This window comes from Portunus trituberculatus, chromosome 40, assembly GCF_017591435.1.
Source record: "Portunus trituberculatus isolate SZX2019 chromosome 40, ASM1759143v1, whole genome shotgun sequence".
Taxonomy (NCBI): domain Eukaryota; kingdom Metazoa; phylum Arthropoda; class Malacostraca; order Decapoda; family Portunidae; genus Portunus; species Portunus trituberculatus.
In genome coordinates, this window is record NC_059294.1 from 26378938 (window position 1) to 26403564 (window position 24627).

The 24627-nt window shown below is 36.5% G+C and overlaps 1 protein-coding gene across 10 annotated transcripts in view; it reads right to left on the minus strand.

Moving 5' to 3' along the window:
* Positions 1-2996: 2996 nt before the first annotated feature.
* The window catches only part of LOC123516290 (PDZ domain-containing protein 8-like), a 181739-nt gene continuing 160108 nt past the window's right edge, over positions 2997-24627 (minus strand). For 9 of the 10 annotated variants that reach the window (XM_045275564.1, XM_045275557.1, XM_045275552.1 and 6 more), the window contains 3 exons: positions 22541-22729; positions 11593-11802; positions 2997-4244 (listed from right to left, as the gene is read on the minus strand). In XM_045275564.1, the coding sequence (XP_045131499.1) occupies positions 4146-4244; positions 11593-11802; positions 22541-22729 (498 nt within the window). In that variant the 3' untranslated portion in view covers positions 2997-4145. Of the gene's footprint in view, positions 4245-11592; positions 11803-22540; positions 22730-24627 lie in introns of those variants that run through there. The other variant, XM_045275559.1, reaches the window with a different exon arrangement.

The following is a 24627-nucleotide window of genomic DNA, read 5'->3' on the forward strand; positions in this document are numbered from 1 at the left end:
GATGCCTCCCTTAATAACGACCACAAATGCCTTGACACCTCCCTCAACTTTTCTACATTAACTTCTGCAACATTCGCTGCATTAGATCTAATTTTCTACCTGTGGAACACCTCTCCTCTATTAAACCTCATCTTCTTTTCCTCACCGAAACACAGTTGCCTGAGGCAACTGACAGTAGCCCCTTCTTTGTTCCCTTCTACTTTCTCTGTTCTCATTTTCGTTCCAAAGCTGGATGTTGCGTCTATGTACGCAACAACTTAGCTTGCTCTAGAATCTTCTGAGTTTTCCACCATCTGGCTTCGACTCAACAGTCACTGTAACTAAATTCATCTGTGCTGTCTATCTCTCCCCTAACTCCTCTGACTATAGTAAATTCTTTGACTATTTAACTTCCAAAGTGGAGCACATTCTGTCCCTCTACCCTTTTACAGAGATTTCCATTCTTGGAGATTTCTATGTTACCACCAGATTTGGGTTTCACCTCCCTTCACTGACCATCCTGGCAAACTAGCCTTCAACTTTGTTATCCTCCATGACCTAGAGCAACTGGTGCAACACCCTACTCGTTTTCCTGACCGTCATGGAGAAACGCCCAACATTCTTCATCTCATCCTCACCTCTAATCCTTCTGTTTATGCTGCCACCCTTTCATCTCTGTTGGGCTCCTCTGATCTCATTTCTGTATCTCGTCCTATTTCTCTAGTCCCTCCACAGGATCCCCCAAAGCGAAGGTGCCTCTGGCATTTTGCCTCTGCCAGCTGGGGGGACCTGAAGAGGTATTATGCTGATCTTCCCTGGAATGATTACTGCTTCCGTGTCAGAGACCCATCTCTTTGTGCTGAACGCATAACAGAGGGATAGTGTCTGGCATGGAGGAGTACATTCCTCATTCTTTTTCTCAACCTAAACCTTCTAAACCTTGGTTTAACTCAGCCTGTTCTCGTGCTATACATGATAGAGAGGTTGCCCACAAAAGGTACTTGAGCCTTCCATCTCCTGAATCTCATGCACTTTATATCTCTGCCTGGCATCATAACAAGTCTGTTCTTGAACTTGCCAAACACTCCTTCATAAATAGAAAATGTCAAAATCTTTCAAACTCAAACTCCCCTTGAGACTTCTGGCATCTAGCCAAAAACATCTCCAATAACTTCACTTCTTCATCTTTCCTCCTTTATTTCATCCTGATGGCACCACTGCCATCTCTTCTGTCTCTAAAGCTGAACTCTTTTCTCAAACCTTTGCTCACAACTCCACCTTGGATGATTCTGGGCTTGTCCCTCCCTCTCTTTCCTCTGACTATTTCATGTGTACAATTAAAATTCTTCGTAATGATGTTTTCCATGCCCTTGCTGGCCTAAACCCTCAGAAGGCTTATGATCCTGATAGGGTCCCTCCTTTTGTTCTCAAAAACTGTGCTCTGTGCTTGCACCTTACCTGGCCAAACTCTTTCAACTTTGTCTATCTACTTCTACCTTTCTTTCCTGCTGGAAGTTTGCCTACATTCAGCCTGTTCCTAAGAAGGGTGACCATTCTAATCCCTCAAACTACCATCCTATAGCTTTAATCTCTTGCTTGTCTAAAGTGTTTGAATCTATCCTGAATAGGATAGATCTGTCACTTCACAATCTTCTATCTGATGGCCAGTATGGCTGCCGTCAAGGTCGCTCCACTAGTGATCTTCTGGCTTTCCTTACTGAGTCTTGGTCATCCTCTTTTAGAGATTTTGGTGAAACTTTTGCTGTAGTGTTAGACATATCAAAAAGCTTTTGAGAGAGTCTGGCGTAAAGCTTTGATTTCAAAACTGCCCTCCTACGGCTTCTATCCTTCCCTCTCCGACTTTATCTCAAGTTTCCTTTCTGACCGTTCTATTGCTGCTGTGGTGGACAGCCACTACTGTTCTCCTAAATCTATTAATAGTGGAGTTCCTCAGGGTTCTGTCCTGTCACCCACTCTCTTTCTATTATTTATTACTACTGACTTTCTTAACAAAACTTCTTGCTCTATCCACTCCTACACTGATTATACCACCCTACATCTCTCCACTTCCTTTCAGAGACAAAAACCCTTCAGGAAGTCAACAGATCACACAGGAACGCCACCAAACACCTGACTTCCGATCTTTCTAAGATTTCCGATTGGGGCAGAGAAAATCTAGTAGTTTTCAATGCCTCAAAAACTCAATTCCTCCATATATCAACTCGACACAACCTTCCAAACAACTATCCCCTCTTCTTCAATGACACTCAACTGTCTCCCTCCACACTGAATATCCTCAGTCTGTCCTTTACTCATAATCTTAACTTGAAACTTCATATCTCATCTCTTGCTAAAACAGCTTCTATGAAGTTAGGTGTTCTGAGGCATCTCTGCCAGTTTTTCTCGCCCCTCCAACTGCTTCTTCTATATAAGGGCCTTATCCGCCCCTGTATGGAGTACTCTTCGCATGTTTGGGGGGTTCCAGTCACACAGTTTAGTACTAGATGGGGTGGAATCAAAAGCTTTTCGTCTCATCAACTCCCCTCCTCTGACTGACTGTCTTCAGCCTCTTTCTCACCGCCGAAATGTTGCATCTCTTTCTATCTTTTAACGGTATTTTCATGCTAACTGTTCTACTGATTTTATTAACTGCATGCTTCCCCTCCTCCTGTGGCCTTGCTGCACAAAGCTTTCTTCTTCCTCTTATCCCTATTCTGTCCAACTCTCTAATGCAAGAGTTAACCAGTACTCTCACTCATTCATACCTTTCACTGGTAAACTCTGGAACTCCCTCCCTGCATCTGTATTTCCGACTTCCTACGACTAGTCTTCTTTTAAGAGGGTGATGTCGAGACATTTTTCCCTTTGTAGAGAGCCAGCTGACTCAAGTGGGCCTTTTCTTCAACTTTTTTTTTTCCTTTACTGGCTTTTCTTCCCTTCATATAAAAAAAAAAAACGTGCATCATGTGACAATCCCTGTGATACAACAGGTGGGTTACATTATCTACACCAGCCTCCCTGTCACCACTGGTGTCACTGTCCCTCATAAACATATGAGTACCTGCTCACCTTCTTAACCAAAATGGTAAAATAACCCTTCACTACTGAAGTGCTGAATTATTCTCCTGCTCCAGGGTCTAAGAAGGGTACAATCATAGTGAGGAAGATCATCTCCACTACTGGATGAAAACACAACCTTGCTAGGTGGCTGGGCCTGCTGCAGCCAAACCTGTAGAGGAGTGTCGAAGTCACTCCCTCGCCATCATGAAAAACAGCTGATGACCAGGTAAATATCACCCTCTGGGGAAAAGACAATAACCAGCATGACACCCGAATGGTTGAATGACAGCTTTGCCATAAAAGACATTGAAAACAGGGCAGGGTATGTATATCTGAAAGCTAAATAAAAGTAAATTCCAATAATACATAACCACCCTGGAGAGGGACTTAGTGGAGTAAACGAGATGCTGACAACCATAACGATCGCCTTTGGATGACGCCAAAGTAATTGTCTTTTGCACACTGCACTGTTAAGCTCTGTGCATGTCTCGTTGAGCAGAAAACACACACAAGGCTTCTACATCCTCTGTGCCCCATTAAGTGGCCACAGTGCAGATAGAGCAACCCCAGAAAGCCATCACCAAAACAAACACCACATGTCTGAACTCTGGATGTGTCAATCCTGTTCTGGCTTTGGTATCAGCACTCCATAAGTCATGCAAGACATCACACTTAAGTGAGGAATTGAGTAGTTACCTTGAGAAAAGTAGTTATTTTTTTTTCTTTATCAAGGTGAAAGTTGGTCACAGCATCACAGCAAGCTTAAAACATACATGCAATGAGCACAAGAGGCATGCTGAGACTACATGCTGGACTGGTATGCATATCACAGCTGAATCATGGCTTTCTATCTGTGGGGATGCATTAATTAATTATTTGTATTGCATTACACGGTTTCTACACTGTCATCCCCATATACAAAATATAAACATTACATCCTAGTAAAGTTAGATGATATTCCATTTTATAAACAATGACATGATTTACAATACTGTTGTTTTAATGTGTTAACAATTGATACGTAAGTACTAAACAGTATACAGTTATAGTAAAAATTATTGACTACATTTCATAAAATGCTATAACAAAAAGAGAGTTTTCTAATATTACTCTTCTGTTGGTTTTGGAAGTAGATGGTCACATCTTGCTTCCTCCAAAAATCCAGGTTCGTTATTCTGCCCTTTCTGCAAGCCATCATCATCATTCTGTAAAGTAAGTACGGACTATAGACTATAGTTTTCTTGTATCATACCTGTATGACCATACAAGGAACTAATATTCTTATATTTTCTTACATCTCATATACAACTTATATGATTCAATCTGATAACAATATCAGAAATCAACATGATGGCAAGAATTATTAAATGTGAAAAACACTGTAATATGTAAAGAGATAACAGATAGTAGCACGAGGGTCATATAATTAAGGAGGGAAAACATTTGTGCTGAGACAGGAAATATGCACAGAAAAAAATAATAAATAAAAAAGATAAAGGAGTTGTTATGATATCACACTAGTGTATAAGTTTTTTATCTTTTTTTTGATACTCAAAAGGGTAAAAATCTTTCAGAGGCACTCTACTCAACTTCTAGTCATCTTTAAATGCATACACAAGATAGAACATATTCACTGGCCATTTAACTCACTAAAGAGAAAATGTTTTGCTTTGATGATTGATCCAGGCATAAGGGGCTAGTAGTGTAATGGTCCAGGCCAGAATATATGTAGGTGATTAAGAGCTGCTGAAGCACTGTATAAGATAGATAATTTGTGTAACATAAAGTGTGTGCCACTAAGGATAGTTTGCCCTAGACTGCCAAGCATACCCAAGTGATGGTCCAGTGACCTAATTAGAAATGCTGCCCCCTGCTCCTCTTATACCCAAAAGATTACCAGCTGCACATTGAAAGTAATGGTATCTTGAGATACAAATTTATTTCATTTTGTGATGGAGATCATATCTGAAATTTGCTCATAACTTAAAAAGATTTTCCTCATTGAAATGCCATTAATCCATCCCAACCTAAAAGATAAAGCGGCACAAAATGAATATCTTAGAATAAGAAGGGAGAAAGAGAGACAGTTTGAAAGGAATGTAGTAAAGAGATGTGAAGAGGGACCCAAGCATTTCTACAAATACTTAAATGGAAAGATGATACAGAGAGACCATCGATAAGTTAATTAAAGATATAGGATATATGAAACAACAGACGAAGTAAGTGAACTTCTGAATGAGAGCTTTAGATCAGTATTTAACATAGAAGATTTCATAGAACTAAACAAATTATTAGAGAAGCTAGATGTTAGAAGAGCAATGGAGCCAGATGGAGTGTCAGAGTGGATACTGAGAGAATATAAAGAACAGCTAGTGCAATCAGTTAGGGATATAATGAACAGCTCTTTAATGGAAGGGAAAGTACCAAGGGATTGAAAAGAACAAACATTGTGCATATATACAAAAGAGAACAAAAGACCGAGACCCTAAATTACAGATCAGTGTTACTGCCTAATGTTGTGGGAAAGATCTGAAATTGTGATCAAAGAAAAAATGGATGGAATATCTGGAGGAACAATAAATAAATAAATAACTCCCTAATTTGGATTTAGAAAATGAAGATTGTGTATAACAAATTTATTAAGTCTATATACAAGAGTAATAGATGAAGTACAAGGAAGAGATGGATGGGTCAACAAGTGTTTTTGGATATTATAAAAGCTTTTGACAGAGTGCCACAAAAAAAGACTTATGAAAAATTGAACACATAGGAGGAATACAGGGAAGTATCTTAAGCCAGATGAGGGACTACTTCACAGGAAGAGAAATGAGGATTGTGATATGAGACACCCCATCAAGCTGGAGCACAGTTATCAGTGGCACACCACAGGGTTCAGTGCTAGCACCAATCACGTTTCAAACATATATTAAAGAGCTTGAGTAGCTACATAAATCAATTTGCAGGCGATGCAAAACTCTTGAGAGTAATAAAGAGGAACAAGGACTGTACGGAATTACAGAGATATTGACACGATCTTGAAATGGAGCCAAAAGTGGAAATTGGAATTTAATGCCAAGAAATGCCATATGATGGAAATGGGTAAATGTAATAAAAGACCTGTGTGGGACATACAAAATGGAAGAAGGGATTATAATGAAGAGAGAGGAAGAGAAAGACCTGGGAGTAATTATACAAGATGCCCCGACCCCAGAAAGACAAATAATTGTGTTATTTACTTCAACATAGAGGACACTCACAAATATCAATATAGCATTTAATTACATGAATAAGAGTATGATGAAAAAGATCATAATCACTATTATAAGACCCAGATATGAATATACAGAAGTAGTGTGGTTTCTATACATGCAAAAGGATATCAGGAAGCTAGGGAAGAATCTAAAGGACTGCTACAAAGATGGTGCCAGAAATTAAGGAACTTACATATGAAGAAAGATAGAAGGAAATAGAACTACCAACTTTGAAGGATAGATGAGAGAGCAGAGACTGAATAATGATGTATAAAATAATAAACCACATGGAAAAGATAGATGGGTAGAACCTGGTATCACTGATTTTAGATGGAGATAGACAGACAAGAGGACACTCAAAGAAGATTGTGTAAAGTCAACATTTAAGAAACATTAAAAAGTTCAGTTTTCCACATAGGGCATTGGAAATCTCGAACAAATTGAGCAAAGACACTGTAACAGCAGAATATGTGCACAATTTAAAAAGTTGGACAAAAATAGATATGGAGACGGGTAACTATAAGCCTCACTTGAACCCTGTAATATATAACTAGGTAAATACTACTAAGTATAACACACACACACACACACACACACACACACACACACACACACACACACACACACACACACACACACACACACAGTGTATTTACTTAGTTGTAGTTTTACAGGGCCTGGGCTTTATGCTCGTGTGGCCCCGTCTCCATATCTACACTTATCCAATTTTTCTTTAAAACTATGGATACTCGTTGCTGACACCACTTCCTCACTCAAACTGTCCTCAACACATCTTTGTGGGAAACTGTATTTTTTAACATCTCTCAGACATCATCCCTTCCTGTTTCTTACTATGCGATCTTGTGCTTCTAATGTCATATTCTTCTCTCAGGATTAGTTTCTCATTATCCACTTGATTCATTATGTTAATCAATTTATAAACTTGTATCAGATCCCCTCTCTCTCTTCTCTGTTCCAGGCTTGGTAGATCCATAGCTTTTAGTCTCTCCTCATATGTCATCCCTTTAATTTCTGGAACCATTTTTGTAGCCATTTTTTGTAGTCTCTCCAATTTCTTTATGTGTTTCTTTTTATGGGGGATCCACACCACTCCTGTATATTCCAATCTGGGTCTTATTTTAGTACTTATCAATTTCTTCATCATTTCTTTGTCCATGTAGTGAAATGCTAATCCAACGTTCCTTAGCAAATTATGTCTCTCTGAAAATTCTATCAATATAGCTTACCGGTTGATTGTTTTCTTCCATCGTCACTCCCAAGTCCTTTTCCTTTTTTACTTTTTCTAGTTCTACTCCATCTCCCATCTTATAGATTCCCACTGGTCGTCTCTCACTTTTTCCCATTTCCATGACATGGCTTTTGTCCACATTGAATTCCATCTCCCATTTTTTACTCCATTTCCAGATTTTGTTTAAGTCTTCCTGCAGTATTTCACAATCCTCTATTTTTGTTTTATGACTCTGCATAGTTTCGCATCGTCCGCAAACAGATTTACGTAACTGTTCACTCTCTCTGGCATGTCGTTTATATATATGAGAAAAAGAATTGGTGCCAATACTGACTCCTGTGGCACTCCGCTTTCTACTGCTCTCCACTTGGACTTCATATCATTAACTACCATCCTTATTTCTCTCCCCCTCAAGTAATTTTCCATCCATCTCAATGTGCTTCCTTTTAAGCCACCCTTCTCCTCTAACTTCCATAGTAATCTTTTATGTGGCACTTTATCAAACGCCTTTTTTAAATCTAAATAAATACAGTCAATCCATCCCTCTTTCTCTTGTACTTTATCAACTATTCTAGAGTAGAAACTCAATAAATTTGTTACACACGACCGACCTTTTCTAAAACTAAATTGGCTATTTGATAATAATTTGTTGTCTTCAAGAAACTCAATCCATTGTGTGTGAAGCGAGAAAATGTTAAAGTTGACTATGATTAATACAATGGACTAGTGGGTGGAGGAGTCAACAAGGTACAAGTGGGAAGAAGAACCATTGTTGCTTGACCTAGTTTTTAAGAAACCTCACAGAGTCCCCTCCAATCATACAATACATGGGGAAAAGTGATCATGTAACATTAGAGATGCAAATGCAGGAGGAAGATGAGATAAGTTACAGAGAGGACTACAAAGGAGAGAAATTAAATTATATAAGAGCAGATTTTAAAAAATTAAGGATTTATTTTGCTGATATTAAGTGGAGTAATATTATGTGCAGAAAGACTGTACAAGAGAAATATATATTCTTACAGAAATACAATGGAATAAAAAAGTTTGTTCCTGTTTATAGAGTTCAGAAAAAATACATGCTTGGTACAATGCTAGATGCATACAAGCAAAAAAGGCAAAGGATAAAGCATGGAAGAAACTCTTAAAGCAGGGAAATGACTATAACAGATGGCAGTACAAAGATGCTAGAAATAAATATATTAGAGTAAGGAGAGAGAAAGAAAGAAAATTTGAGAAAGATGTAGTGGATACAAGCAAAGATGAACCCAAACTTTTCTACAAGTTTACAAATGGGAAAACAAAGAATAAGGAAACAATTGAAAAAATAATTAAAGAAGGGAAGACATACCAAACAGAGAAGGAAATGTGTGAAATAAGAATGAGAGCTTCAAAATGGTATTCACTGCAGATGATGATTTCACAGAACCTAATAGGACATTGGATTGTCAATGATTACAAGAGATTGCATTGCACAAAGATGATATTGGAAGATTACTGGATAAGTTGGAAGTCAGAAAAGCAATGGGGCCAGATGGTGTATCAGGCTGGGTGTTAAAAGAATGTACAGAACAATTACTGGATCCAATTTGGGAAATAATTAAAAGTTCAATAAATAAAGGGAAAGTTCCACTAGAGTGGAAGAGAGCCAACATAATACCGATATTTAAAGGAGGAAAGGGAACTGAACCACAAAACTATAGACCAGTGTCACTTACAAGTGTCGTAGGGAAGTTATGTGAAATAATTATCAAAGAAAAATGTGTTAAATTTTTAGAAGAGGAGCAAGTCATATCGAACAGACAATTTGGGTTCAGGATAGGGCGTTATGTGTATCAAACTTATTACCAGTAAGCTTCTACTTGAGAGTTATTGCAGGACTTGAAAACAGAGATGGATGGGTAGACATAATATACCTGAACATTAAAAAGGCTTTTGATAAAGTTCTGCATGGAAGACTACTTTGGAAACTAGAGAACATAGGAGGACTGCATGGAATTTTGGTCGAATCGACAAGAGATTATTTGAAGGATAGGGAAATGAGAACTGTGATTAGAGATACATACTCATCTTGGGGTAAAGTAACTAGCGGAGTGCAACAAGGATCAGTGTTAGCCCCCATTATGTTTCAAGTTTATGTAAACAACATTCACATTGGGATAAACAGTTATATAAATTTATTTGCTGATGCTGCAAAGTTGCTAAGAGTTATCAAAACCAGAGAGGACTGTCTGCTGTTGCAGGAAGATTTAAACAAGATCTATGAATGGAGCAAGAAGTGGAAATTGGAGTTTAATGCCAAGAAATGCCAGATAATGGAACTAGGAAAGAGTAAGAGAAGACAAGTATGGAACTATTGATGGGAGAGGAGCAAATAATGAAGACTAAAGAGGAAAAAGATCTTGGAGTGATCATACAAGAAAATCTGAGCCCTGATAAACACATAAGCAAGATATTTGGACTATCATATAAGATGTTGACTAATATAAGAATGGCATTTCATTACATAGATAAAGATATGATGAAAAAAATCATCACAAGCATGATATGCCTAAGGCTGGAATATGCAGCAGTGGTATGGTCTCTGAGCTCTAAAAAGGATATAAAAAAATTGGAAAGGATACAGAAGATTGCTACAAAGATGGTGGCAGAATTAAAGGACCTCACATATGAAGAATGACTGAAGGAAATGGGACTGCCAACCTTACAAGATAGAAGAGAATGCAGGGACCTAATAATAATGTACTGTATAAGATAGTAAATGATATTGAAAAGATAGACAAAGAAGACATGGTGCCGTTGACGGAAGAAGATGGAAGGACAAGAGGACATGAAAAGATCAGGATCAGGCAGTGTGTGAAGGATATTGGAAAATGCAGTTTTCCACACGGAACGGTGGAAAAATGGAATGCATTGGATAATGGAATTGTCACAGCACATAGTGTGCATAACTTTAAAGAAAAACTAGATAAATGGAGATATGGAGACGGGACACTATGAACCCTGCTCGAACCCTGTACAATACAACTAGGTAAATACACACACTTCTTGATGCTTTGCTGTCAAGACGCTGCTGAGCAGCTCCCAGGGAAAGCTCTTCAGCAGGCATTGGAGCCTGACTTATACATATGTACAGAGGGGTAGGAAGCAATAGGGTTCTCCTTTCTCCATAATAAATAAGATTTGGATGTCATATAGATGAAAAAATAGAGAGGGACTGAGGAGATTGACTGAAGATAATAGATATAAGGACTTTTTTGGATTTCGAGACGAAAGAGGCAATCAATATGAGGAGGTTGATAAAAATGTAGAAAGAGAGATAAGGTACATGAAGGAAGTGATGTCAAGTTTAATGGACAAGCAGGACAGACTGATAACAGAAAACACAGAGCTGAGATTGAGATTAGTCAAATGTGAGAAGGTCAGTGTAATTAATCAGGGATTAAAGGAGGAGATACAAGAGATAAAGAAACAAAATGATATATTAAAATCTAAATGTCACAACTATGAAGACTCCTATAGAAGTCTATAGAAAAAAAATACAGGATGGGATTGAGGACACAGTAGAAAATGGATTGGGTGAAAACAAGTTTAAGGAATTAAGAAATGCATGGAAACAAGAACAGAAAGAGGAAAAAGTTAAGTTTTCAGAGACACGACTGCATATATTTACTTAGTCCTGTAGCTGGCATACACAACCTTCCTCTAAAACCCTAACCAGGGAAATGCTGGAGACACTCACTCTGCTATCTCTCTATCTCTCTCTCTGAGTCCTACACATGCAAAAGGGAGGGGAGGAGAACAGAAAACAACCAAACCTGACATCTCGTCCAAGCACCGAATGTGGTTTGGCTGTTCTCTATTTTAGGAATGGCACAAGTGTTTTAATCATTTTTTTGTTGTCCTGTGCCAGAGGTCTTTTTACATTAAAAGAAAATTAGGGAAAAGCTACTCCATTCGCTACAATCTATTCTTGTATATTCTCTAACAATACCAGAAATGACATTATTATACATTACTGATATTTCCTAAATGACAGAAGTAAACCATTACCTTAGAATCAGTGTTGCAGTGCTGAAGGGCTGTACAGTAGTGGAGAGTGAGTAAAGCCAGGGCTTGGGTTCTGGCATCACACTGAGATATCTGTAGGGCAATGGCAGCACGAGAGATATTATTGCCAGTCTCATTAGCTTCTTTTTCTTGTCGGGCCAGATCTACTCGAACCTCTCCTTCACTATCAACGGCTGTTTGTAACTGAGCCAACTGAAATTATGAGATACTGCATTAAATACTGCTGCAGGATTACACTGTGTAGTAGCAGTATTAAAACAAAACATTAACAAGGTTGAAGATTAGTTAAAAAAGATCTAGTCAGACCTTCCCTTTATAAGAAAGGTACACTTACAACTCTTACCTTTATATAATGTAATTCATTAGTATAACCTGTAGGGTGGAACAAAGGGATAACAAGTTTGTGGAGCATGATCCAAATAAGCATTTCATTAAAACTTGTGCCTCTCCAAGTGTTACATCCATCTTTCCTTTATTGCTCTTTCACATATTTTTTTCCCATGACACTGGTGGTCAAAGATACTGGTCTATAATTCAGTGGATTTTCTTTGGTTCTTTCTTTGAGTATTGGTTCTTTTTCAAATCATTAGGTATTCTTCCTTGCAACAATGATGACACCACCACACTGAATCTTGTCAGCCAATAAATATACCAAAGCTATTCTATTGACATGAATGGAAAGATGAAGAAGAGAGAAAGGATAACAAGATTGAAAATTTTTTAAGACCTGGTTAAATGGGGAAATGTCTGAGTGGAAGAAAGTGGTTAGTGGGGTACCCCAAGGATCAGTGCTAGGACCTCTTCTTTTCTTGGTGTACATTAACGATTTAGATATAGGAATTAGTAGCAAAGTATCAAAGTTTGCAGATGATACTAAGATAGCATGTGCAGTACAGGGTGAAAAGGACAATTACAGAATACAACGAGACCTGGACAGGCTGATAGCATGGGCAGACAGGTGGCAGATGGAGTTTAATTCTGATAAGTGTCAGGTTATGCATTTAGGTAAAGACAACACAAACTTTAACTATGAGATGGAGGGATGTTGGCTAGAGGCAGTAGAGGAAGGAAAGGATTTAGGAGTAGTGATAGACAGGACTATGAAATTTTCAAAGCAATGTTTAGAAGCAAGAAATAGGGCAAATAGGATCCTGGGTTTTATAAATAGAAATGTTAGTTATAAAAGTAAGGAAGTGGTGCGTAGCTTATATAATTCCTATGTTAGGCCCCATTTAGAGTATTGCATACAGGCCTGGTCACCCCACTATAGGCAGGATATCAACATGTTAGAAGCAGTTCAGAGAAGAGCAACTAGGATGATACCAGTATTAAAGCGCCTGGAGTATAGAGATAGATTAAAGGAATTAAACATGTTTTCATTTGAGAGGAGATGTATAAGAGGGATATGATAGAGTTATTTAAAATGTTCTCAGATACAAACTACATAGATGTGAGATCTTTCTTTACCTTAGAGGAGGAAATAGGACTAGAAATCATGGCAGGAAGATTAGAAAGCAAGGCTGCAGGTTAGATATAAGAAAATATTTCTTTAGTCATAGAGTGGTAGACTTCTGGAATGCATTGCCAGAGACGGTTGTAAATAGCACTAGTTTGACAATGTTTAAAACAGATTAGATAAGCACTTAAATTCATTAGATTTATAATTATGTATAGCACTGCATGATAGTTTTTATAAGAAATTTACTATAGTTAAATAAGACATGATCCCCATGTATGGGGACCACAAATTGTAGAGGATTTCGCTGCAGGACTTAGCCCTGTTAATGGGCCAAATATTTAGAATTAGTATATAATGTATTGTGTACTTGTAAGTGTATCTTTAAGTACTGATGACGAGGTCGCTGTGCGACTGATACAGGATAACCTAGATGGGCCCTGGTGGCCCTTTGTTATCCTATTATTTATGTTATGTTATGTTATGGTTTAATACTCCATTTGAACCCATTGATTTATAGATATCAAGCTTTTATAGCAGCTTAAGCACATCATCATATGTAACTGGGACTGTATTTAATGTATTTCTCCCCAAATCTTCTCTTTCATCATCAAACTCCTCTTTCATAGTGAATACTGATCTGAAGCTTTTGCTCATCTCCTCCATATCTTGTACATTCTCAAAGACTGTTCCATCAACATTAGATCTTATTATCCCTTCTCTCTTCTTCATCTTTCCATTTATATGTCTACAGAATAGCTTTGGTTCATTTATACACTTATCCATTATATTTCCTTCATAGTTTCTTCTCTCCATTCTTATTATCTGAGCATGTTCATTTCTAGTCCTATATATTCCTCCCATCTGTGCCCAGTTTTCCTTTTTCTCCATCTATTCCATACATTATTAATCTTAGTTTTCTAGCATTAATGCATTTTTTGTGCTGAACCACTCCTTTCACCTATAATTGCTTGCTCCTCCTCTCAGTACAAATTTATTCTCAGCAATGTTGTATATCCTGATATTTTTTTTCTTGAACATCTTCTGGCTGTTTAAAATCTTTCCAGTCAGCCACACCAAAGAAGCCTCTTAATTTTTCAAAATCAGCTCTCCTGTATATGAACATCCATTACCTTATAACCTTCATTAATGATTACATTTACATCTTTCAATGCAAATTCTATCAACATAATAGTAATGTAGTTTTTACTAGAGGGCTTTCACACTACCTATTTTCAACTAATTCCATGTCTTTGTTAAGTACCAAATCAAGTCTTGATGGTATGTACCTCCACTAAATCTGGTAACACATCTAACACATTTTCTACCTGCCAATTCAATAGTCTATTATTCCAATAGTTCTTGGTTCCATTGGTTGTCATCATCTCTTTATTTTCATCCTTACAATGAAAATCACCCATAATAACTACATCATTACTATCCATTACTATCTTTTCAAGATCCTTTAACACATCTACCAACATTGCTTCATGTTCCTCTTTTCTCCAAGCATTAGTCTTTGGGGGCATTTACAATCCTACATACTTCATAGTTTTCCCATTTATACTTTGAATCATTACTTGTAAAATCTGAGACTTATTCTCACTTATTATTATCTTTTCCATCCTAGGCCATTTATTGGTCAAAATTATTACTCCTCTTCTTTCCTTATTACATTTATTCCTCATCCACACATCATATTTATCTTCACCAGCATCAGGAGTTCTCTATTCATTTTTCCATCTTGTCACACACAAACTCAACATCTGACTCATTTCTGCTCAACAACCCATTTATATCTACCTTTGATGACATTAGTCCATTTTACATTTGTATAACATACTCTATTTATTGATCTATATATTTTTTCCCTTATTCTCATGTCTGTTACTCTCTAGTAGAACTTTTTATTCTCCTTTTCTTTCCTTTCTTTCTTTCTTTTTTTTTTTGCAGGGGTGGGTGGGTGGGGGGAGGGGCTCATTTATCAGTTCCTTTTGCCTCAACCTTTGGTCTCATCAAAGAAGTTCCTATTTATTCATATACTTTTATAGTATTAATCAGCAGATAACTTTCCTGCCCTGTATATCATTTCTTCTGTCTGTACCTGTATTGGAAACTTGATCCTTGTAGGTCTCTTTCTCATATTTTCCAATTCCGTGGAACTCCTCCACTTGATGTAACTCCTGACTTTTTTCACTAGTTACTTTCTTTAGTATGTATTCAGTTCAACTCATTCCTTTCCTTTTTTACTTTCTTTGAACTCTAATTATGATTTTTTTCCTGTTTTAAACCAAAAACACCTATTTGTTTGCATTTCTCTACATGACCCCTTCATGAGTTTTACAATTGTCGAGTTTGTCACTTAGTTCTAAATTCTTTCCATACAAAGTTTTGTGTATTATTGTTGTGAGTTTCATGCAGCTCTGACAAGTATCAGTCATGTTTACCTGCCATCAGTGTTAAGCATGCTACTGCAAGACTCCAGAGATATCTTCAATTGAGATATGTTATATCTATAACATTGATAATATCATATTTACTAATGGCTAACATTTTGGCCACCTGAAGCTGGAAGTCCATAAATGCCATTATACTCTGTCTCTCATGCATTGCATCAAGCTCACCACCACTCAGAGGATAACACTTCACCACCCAAGTTTCACTATGGCAATATTGACAAAGTGCCAACAATAAATCTATAGCTTTCTTGATATTAAAATCATGAAAGAAATTCTGTGTTGCCATAATTCACTTGGGTTAAGCTAGTGCTGAAATCTGTGTGATACACTGATCATTGCTTGTCCTTCCTCATATGCCTCTTACCAAACTATCTATCATATATCGATATTAGTTTGAAAAATTCCAAAGAGCAGGAAGAAAAAAAAAAATAAATAAATAAAAAATAAAAATAAATAAATAAATAAATAAAATAAAAAAAAAAAAAAAAGTCTAGAGGATAAAGGGAGAGTGTATTTAAATGCCCATCCAATAAATCAATGGGTTTAGATAGAGTATCAAACTGGATCTTAAAGAAATATAGAGAAAAATTGGCTGATAAGGTCCACAGTGAAGATTAGAAAAAGACAAATATTTCACCAATATTCAAAGAAAGAAGCAAAGAAAACCCACTGAATTATAGATCAGTATCTTTGAACAGTGTCATGGGAAAAATATGAAAGAGCAATAAAAGAAAGATGGATGGAACAATGGTAGAGACAAAGTTTTAATAAAATGACTATTTGGATTGAGGAAGGGAAGGTCATGCTCCACAAACTTGTTATCATTCTATTCAAGAGTGCTAAATAGTTTTCAAGAAAGAAATGGATGGGTGGATGGTGTATATCTGGACTTGAAGAAGGCTTTTGACAAAAGTTACACATCAAATATTAATAATGATGATTGAAAAGTATGGAAGAATTGGAGAAAGACTACTGAAGTGGATGGAGGATTACCTGCACAATAGAGAAATGCGAAGTGTAATATGACACCAATAGTCAACTTGGCTAAAGGTAACTAGTGATGTCCTGCTAGAATCAGTGTTGTGACCAATAATGTTTATGATATATATAAATGACATGAGTGAAGAAATAGATAGCTATATAAGTCTATCTGCAGATGATGCAAAACTAAGGAAGAAAATTGAAAATTGAAGTGACTGCATCAAGCTGTAAGATGATTTGAATAAGATAAATAGATGGAGTTAATCAAGCAAATGGAGTTCAATATAAGTAAATGTAAGGTGATGGAGTTTGGTATATGAAAAAGAGATTATGATATAATCATGAGATGAATGGTATCAATGTAAACAAATCAAAAGATGTGGATTTGGGAGTGACTTATGGAGGATTTGACTCCAGATAGATATACTGATAAAAGTGCTGGAGGGATGATGAATTTATATCCTCAGTCTCTTACCACTGCTACATTTCCTGCAGCCAAACACATATATCCATTCCACACACTGTCTGGAGCCCTTCTGAAAATGAGAACACAGCTCTGCCTCTTCTTTTAGGCAGCGACTCATGCAAGGATGTGAGAAACAGGTTTAGGGGGTGACACACACACACACACGTTTTCATGAATACAGTGTTAGAGAATCATGAGTAAGGAGGAGATTCCATCTAAATAAAGGTAGGAGACTAGGGAAAGAATGAAAGAAGATGAATATGTTGATGAGGGAGTGAGCGCATTTGAAGGTTTTGATACGGCAAATACTTCACTATTTAAGAGAGTGTTGACTATTGAACGTAAATTAGATAAATGGATAAAGGAGAGTATGGGAATGAAAGGGAATGAAGAACAGGAAAAAGTTAAAAAAATTGAAAGGATAAAAAAAAAGTGGAAGAAAACGAAGCTAGACTAAGAGCGGAAAACGTAGAACTGAAAAAGGAAGTAGCTAACTACAAGAAGCAGATGAAAGAAGGACTTGGTAAAGCCGAGAAAGAAAAAGAGAAGCTGAAAGATCTAGTAAACAAAGAAGAGGAAACAGTACAGAGCGTGATTAAAAAAGAAGTACAAGCATGGAGAGTCCAAGATAAGAAAGATAAGGATGATTTTCAGGAGGTGATTCAAGAACAACTTAAAGAAAAAGAAGAAAATATGACAAACAAAATGATAGGAGTCCTCAAGACAAAAGAAAATCTAGTTAGGGAAATTGCAGAAAAAAAAGCGTAGTCGTATTTGGACTAAAAAAAAAAATGTAAAATATAGACCAAGAAGAGAAAAAGAAGAAATGAAATCAGTCAAAGACCTACTAAAAAATCTAAACGACGAAGATAGGCAGAACTTAGAAGAGGAAGTAGAAGAAATACACAGAATGGGACCTTATCAAGAAGGAACAACGAGACCAATTAAGATACTACTAAAATCACAAGCAGCAACAGAAGAAATATTATATAGAACAACTAAACTCAGAGAAACAGAAGGTTGCAAGGATATATATATATATATATATATATATATATATATATATATATATATATATATATATATATATATATAAATAGAAATGAGGAAGAAAGGAAAAGATACAACAAACTGGCGGCAGCAGTAAGGGAAAAATATAATGAAAGGTCAAAAGAGGAAAAAAAAGGCATTTTTTTGGAGAATTCTAGGAGACAGGATAAGGAAATGGTATATAAAAGAGAAGGAAAAGGAAAAAGTGGAGCAAGTTTAACTAAATGGGATAAAGGAAAGAGACTAAAAATTATGTATACGAACATAGACAGGGTTTTATCAAGTAAATTAGAATTAAGAGATTACATAAAGAAAGAAGAACCGGATATTGTATGCCTGGCTGAAACAAAACTAAATGAGGCATTCAAAATAGACTTGGATAATAGGTATAATGTATGGAGGAGAGACAGAGGGGGTAAAGGAGGAGGAGGAGTCATGATAATGTTAAGGAAGGAGACAGTGGTAAACCAAGTGGAATGTGGGGAAGGAAAAGCAGAAGTACTGTATGTTAAGATGCATATTAATAAAAAAGAGTTAACAATCATTGTAACATAATATGTGCCACCAAAAACAAATTCATGGCCCAATCAAGAATATAAAGACATGATAGATGACACAATAAGGAGTCTAACGAGAATCATTAAAGAAAGGAGAAAAGTGATATTAGTGATATTAAAACTGTAAAGAAGTGGACTGGGAAAATTATGATAGTGGTATGGGGGAAGAAGCTTGGGGAGAAAGATTCCTCAACCTAATGATAGACAATATGATGGACCAGAGAGTAAAGGAAAACACAAAATTCAGAGGAAACAACAATCCGGTGAGATTGGACCTAGTTTTTACAAGGGGTATACAAATGAACCTAACCTAACCTAACCTAATTATAAGATATGAGTGACCATGTAATATTAGAAATGGATATAGAAGAGGGAAGGGAAGATAGAGATGCATCATACAAAGGAGATTGATTAAATTACAGAAAGGCTGATATTGAGAATCTTAAGAACTACTACAAATTACGTTAACTGGGAGGAGATGGAAAACTCAGAGACAGTGCAAGAGAAGTATAACTTATTTTTGGAAATATACAAAACAGGAGTCAGGGAATATGTCCCAAAATATAGACCTAAAGAAGAAGGAAAGAAAGATTGGTTTAATGCAAGGTGTGATAGGGCAAATGAGAAAAGAGATGGAGCATAGAAAAGGTGGAGGAGAAACAAATCCAGAAAATAAGGAAAACTTCAAAACAGCAAGAAATTAATATGCTAAGGTGAGAAAGGAAGAAAAAAAGGAACTATGAAAAGGAAATTGTTGAAAAATGTAAGGAACAACCAAAATTGTTCTACATATTCATAAATGGAAAAATTAGGCAAAAAGAAACAATAGAAAGGTTAAAAGGAGAGAACGGGATGGTGGAAGACCCAAAAAGTATGGCATAACTGTTAAATATTAAATTTCAGGAGGTCTTTGCTAAGGAATTCAAATTTGAAAGACTACATGGTAATAGAGGGACTGTCCATATGAAAGAGATTAAAGTAACCAAGCTTGAAATAAAAGAGTTGATGACGGAATTAGATGAGGAGAAGGCAATGGGATCGGATGAAGTCTCAGGCAGAATATTAAAAGAATGTAGAGAAGAACTAGCAAGTCCTATATAAAACATCATAAAATGCTCAATAGAAAATGGAACAGTACCAGTAGAATGGAAAAGAGCTGAGGTGGTTCCCATATATAAGAGCGGAAGGAAGGAAGAACCTTTAAATTACAGATCGGTATCACTAACTAGTGTAATATGCAAGATGTGTGATAAAGTAATAAAGAAGCAATGGATTAAGTTTCTTGAAGACAACAAATTATCATCAAATAGCCAATTTGGTTTTAGAAAAGGTAGGTTGTGTGTAACAAATTTATTGAGTTTCTACTCTAGAATAGTTGATAGAGTACAAGATAGAAAGGGATGGATTGACTGTATTTATTTGGATTTAAAAACGGCATTTGATAAAGTGCCACATGAAAGATTACTATGGAAGTTAGAGGAGAATGGTGGCTTAAAAGGAAACACACTGAGATGGATGGAAAATTACTTGAGGGGGAGAGAAATAAGGACGGTAGTTAAAGATATGAAGTCCAAGTGGAGAGCAGTAGACAGCGGAGTGCCACAGGGGTCAGTATTGGCGCCAATACTTTTTCTAGTATATATAAATGACATGCCAGAGGGAGTGAACAGCTACATAAATCTGTTTGCGGACGATGCGAAACTGTGCAGAGTCATAAAACAAAAAGAGGATTGTGAAATACTGCAGGAAGACTTAAACAAGATCTGGAAATGGAGTAAAAAAAGGGAGATGGAATTCAATGTGGACAAAAGCCATGTCATGGAAATGGGAAAAAGTGAAAGACGACCAGTGGGAATCTATAAGATGGGAGATGGAGTAGAACCAGAAAAGTAAAAAAGGAAAAGAACTGGGGAGTGACAATGCAAGAAAACAATCAATCGGTAAGCCATATTGATAGAATTTTCAGAGAGACATATAATTTGCTAAGGAATATTGGATTAGCATTTCACTACATGGACAAAGAAATGATGAAGAAATTGATAAGTACTAAAATAAGACCCAGATTGGAATATGCAGGAGTTGTGGGGAACTCCCATAAAAAGAAACACATAAAGAAATTGGAGAGACTACAAAAAATGGCTACAAGAATGGTTTCAGAATTTAAAGATATGACATATGAGGAAAGATTAAAAGCTATGGATCTACCAACCCTGGAACAGAGAAGAGAGAGAGGGGATCTGATACAAGTTTATAAATTGATTAATGGAATAGATCAAGTGGATAATGAGAAAGTAATCCTGAAAGAAGAATATGACATTAGAAGCACAAGATTGCATAGTAAGAAACTGAGGAAGGGAAGATGTCCGAGAGATGTTAAAAAATATAGTTTCCCACAAAGATGTGTTGAAACTTGGAACAGTTTGAGTGAGGAAGTGGTGTTAGCAACGAGTGTGCATAGTTTTAAATGAAAATTGGATAAGTGTAGATATGGAGATGGGGCCACACGAGCATAAAGCCCAGGCCCTGTAAATCTACAACTAGATGTGTTGAGACTTGGAACAGTTTGAGTGAGGAAGTGGTGTCAGCAACGAGTGTGAATAGTTTTAAAGAAAAATTAGATAAGTGTAGATATGGAGACGGGACCACACGAACATAAAGCCCAGGCCCTGTAAAACTACAACTAGGTAAATACAATTAGGTAAATACACACACACTCAACTGCCCTTGTCACTCTCATCACTATTAGCACTTTACAAGGTTATTATTTTATGAAAATTTCAATGAACAAACTATAAGGTCTGGATGGAAACTGATTACACCATCAACAAACTCAACTTTTGCAGACCCAACATAAGGGAAAATAATGAAGTCATGAAAATTAAATGGAGAAGACTGGGTTGAGAACACTGAACTCAATGAAAATGAGAGTGTAAGGCATTTATTCATTGTACTTGGCTTCTCTCTCTCTCTCTCTCTCTCTCTCTCTCTCTCTCTCTCTCTCTCTCTCTCTCTTCTCATGTCTTTCCTTCTTCCCATTTTAAAAAGTACCTCCTTTAGCCCAAAAATTCCTGTGAAAACCCCATATGGTATATATAAAAAAAAATAAATAAATAAAAAAAAATGCAGCCCATAACAAGAGATACTTGTTCTTAGAGAATTTCATCATAAGGCAGATGACATCATTCTCCCCTACCACTGTATTTCCCCCTCTCTCTCTTCTAATCTCCTTCACACTTCACTAATTATGCAGCCAATAAGAACAGATACTTGCTTGAAATAATTTCACCCTATGCCTATTAAACCATTTTAAGGCAGATGACATCATCCCATACCACTACATTTTTCTCATGCCTCTCTTAGGAGGGCTAATTTGGAAACTGCAGATCTAGGTTATTCTTCAAATATGCATGCTCACATAAAACACCTACATGTAAAGCAAAGTAAGAAAAGATAGCTACGATAAGCGAATTACTACTTGAAATTTAAACTGTTACTCATGCACATACTGTATATACATATTTAATTTTCTATTCAGAGTATAACAGACAGACTATAAACTCAACTGATGCTTCATTGAACATCTGATACCACAATACTGAATTCCTGCATTAGCAGCATGTGAATGATATACAAATAGTGATTTATCTGTTTTAATAGTGAGACTTCATTTATTTCTAGTGTTTCATGTGAGATAGTGAGCTAACCATCTGCCCAAGAGATAATCTTTTATCTTTTAGCTTTTTTTAATCAAACATTACTTAAAATGCCACAAGAATTAGGATCAGATTCAAAGCAACCTTAAATTAGTGTTTAGTAGCTAGAGTCCAGTAATAGAGCTAGGAATGTTCTGCAGTGATAAGTACCTAAAAATACTCTGATTAGAAGTCACAGCATAAAGTCTAAATAGCACATTACATTGACTTTAACAATGTTATGTAAAATTCAGTGGTATTTTACTTACAGTTGAATTTATTTTTTCTCGGCGTTCTTCTACTGGTACATAAGAGTGCAGGTTTTTTGCACTCTCCCTTGCTAAGGTGACCAGGCGCTCATCATGAGGGAAGAGAAGTAAGCGATCAAGGGCCTCTTGAATATTGTCTCCTACATCTTGATCAAATAAAAAAGGGTTTGATGCCTCAGTCAAAGAACCCTGTGAAAAATTTACAAGAGATTTACTTAGGAGCTAAGGTTGTAATATTATCAGTACTATAATAGATAATATAGATAATATAGATGTGTTTTTAATGAATGTACAATTCAAGAGGGCTATCCAATACAATGTCAGAAAAGCAATGGGGCCAGATGGTGTATCAGGCTTGGTGTTAAAAGAATGTAAAGTGCAACTACTGGATCCAATTTGGGAAATAATTACAAGTTCAATAAATGAAAGGAAAGTTCCACCAGAATGAAAGAAAGCCAACGTAATACCGATATTTAAAGAAGGAAAGATAACTGAACCACTAAACTACAGACCAGTGTCACTTGCAAGTGTCTTGGGGAAGTTGTGTGAAATAATTATCAAAGAAAAATGGGTTAAATTTCTAGAAGAGGAGCAAGTCATATCAAACAGACAATTTGGGTTCAAGACAGGGTGGTCATGTGTATCAAACTTATTAAGCTTCTACTTGAGAGTTATTGCAGGACCTGAAAACAGAGATGGATGAGTAGACACAATATACCTTGATATTAAAAAGAATTTTGATAAAGTTCCTTATGGAAGACTACTTTGGAAACTAAAGAACATATGAGGACTGCAAGGAACTTTACTAGAATGGACAAGAGATTATTTGAAGGATAGGGAAATGAGGACTGTGATCAGAGATACATACTCATCTTGGGGTAAAGTAACTAGCGGAGTGCCACAAGGGTCAGTGTTAGCCCCATTATGTTTCAGATTTATGTAAACGATATTCACATAGGATAAACAGTTATATAAATTTATTCACTGATGATGCAAAGCTACTAAGAGTTATCAAAACCAGAGAGGACTGTCTGCTGTTGCAGGAAGATATAAACAAGATCTATATGTGTAGCAGGAAGTGGAAATTAGAGTTTAATGCCAAGAAATGTCACATATGGAACTAGGAAAGAGTAAGAGAAGACTGGTATGGAACTATTTGATGGGAGAGGAACAAATAATGAAGACTAAAGAGGAAAAAAGATCTGGGAGTGATCATACAGGAAAATCTGAGCCCCAAAAAACACATAAGCAAGATATTTGGACTACCATATAAAATGTTGACTGATATAAGAGTGGCATTTCATTACATGGACATAGGTAATGATGAAAAAAATCATCACAAGCATGATACATCCAAGGCTGGAATATGCAGCAGTGGTATGGTCTCTGATATAAGAAAATTGGAAAGGATACAGAAGATTGCTACTAAGATGGTGCCGGAATTAAAGGACTTCACATATGAAGAATGACTGAAGGAAATGGGACTGCCCACCTTACTAGATAGAAGAGAATGTGGGGACCTAATAACAATGTATTAGATGGTAAATGATGTTGAAAAGATAGACAAAGAAAACATGGTGCTGTTGATGGAAGAAGATGGAAGGATAAGAGGACATGAAAAGATCAGGATGAGACAGTGTGTGAAAGATGTTGGAAAATACAGTTTTCCACACAGAATGGTGGAAAAATGGAATATGTTGGATAATGGAATTGTCACAGCACATAGTGTGCATAGCTTTAAAGAAAAACTAGATAAATAGAGATATGGAGACAAGACACTAGGAGCCCCGCTCGAACCCTGTACAATACAACTAGGTAAATACAACTAGGTAAATACACACACACACACGACTATATAATATCTACATGAAAAATAGAGAAGCGAAACAAGGTGGAGGAGTGATGATATTAAGAAAAAAAAAAAAAAAAAAAAAATCGAAGGTACTGAATATGAACTATTGCAAAAACAGTGCAGAAATGATCTCAGTGGTAGTTGAGAAAAATGATATGATGAAGAGAGAATTTGTAGTCTGCTATGTACCACCTAAGGGAGTATGGAGAAGTTCTGAAAGATACTGAACGCTCAC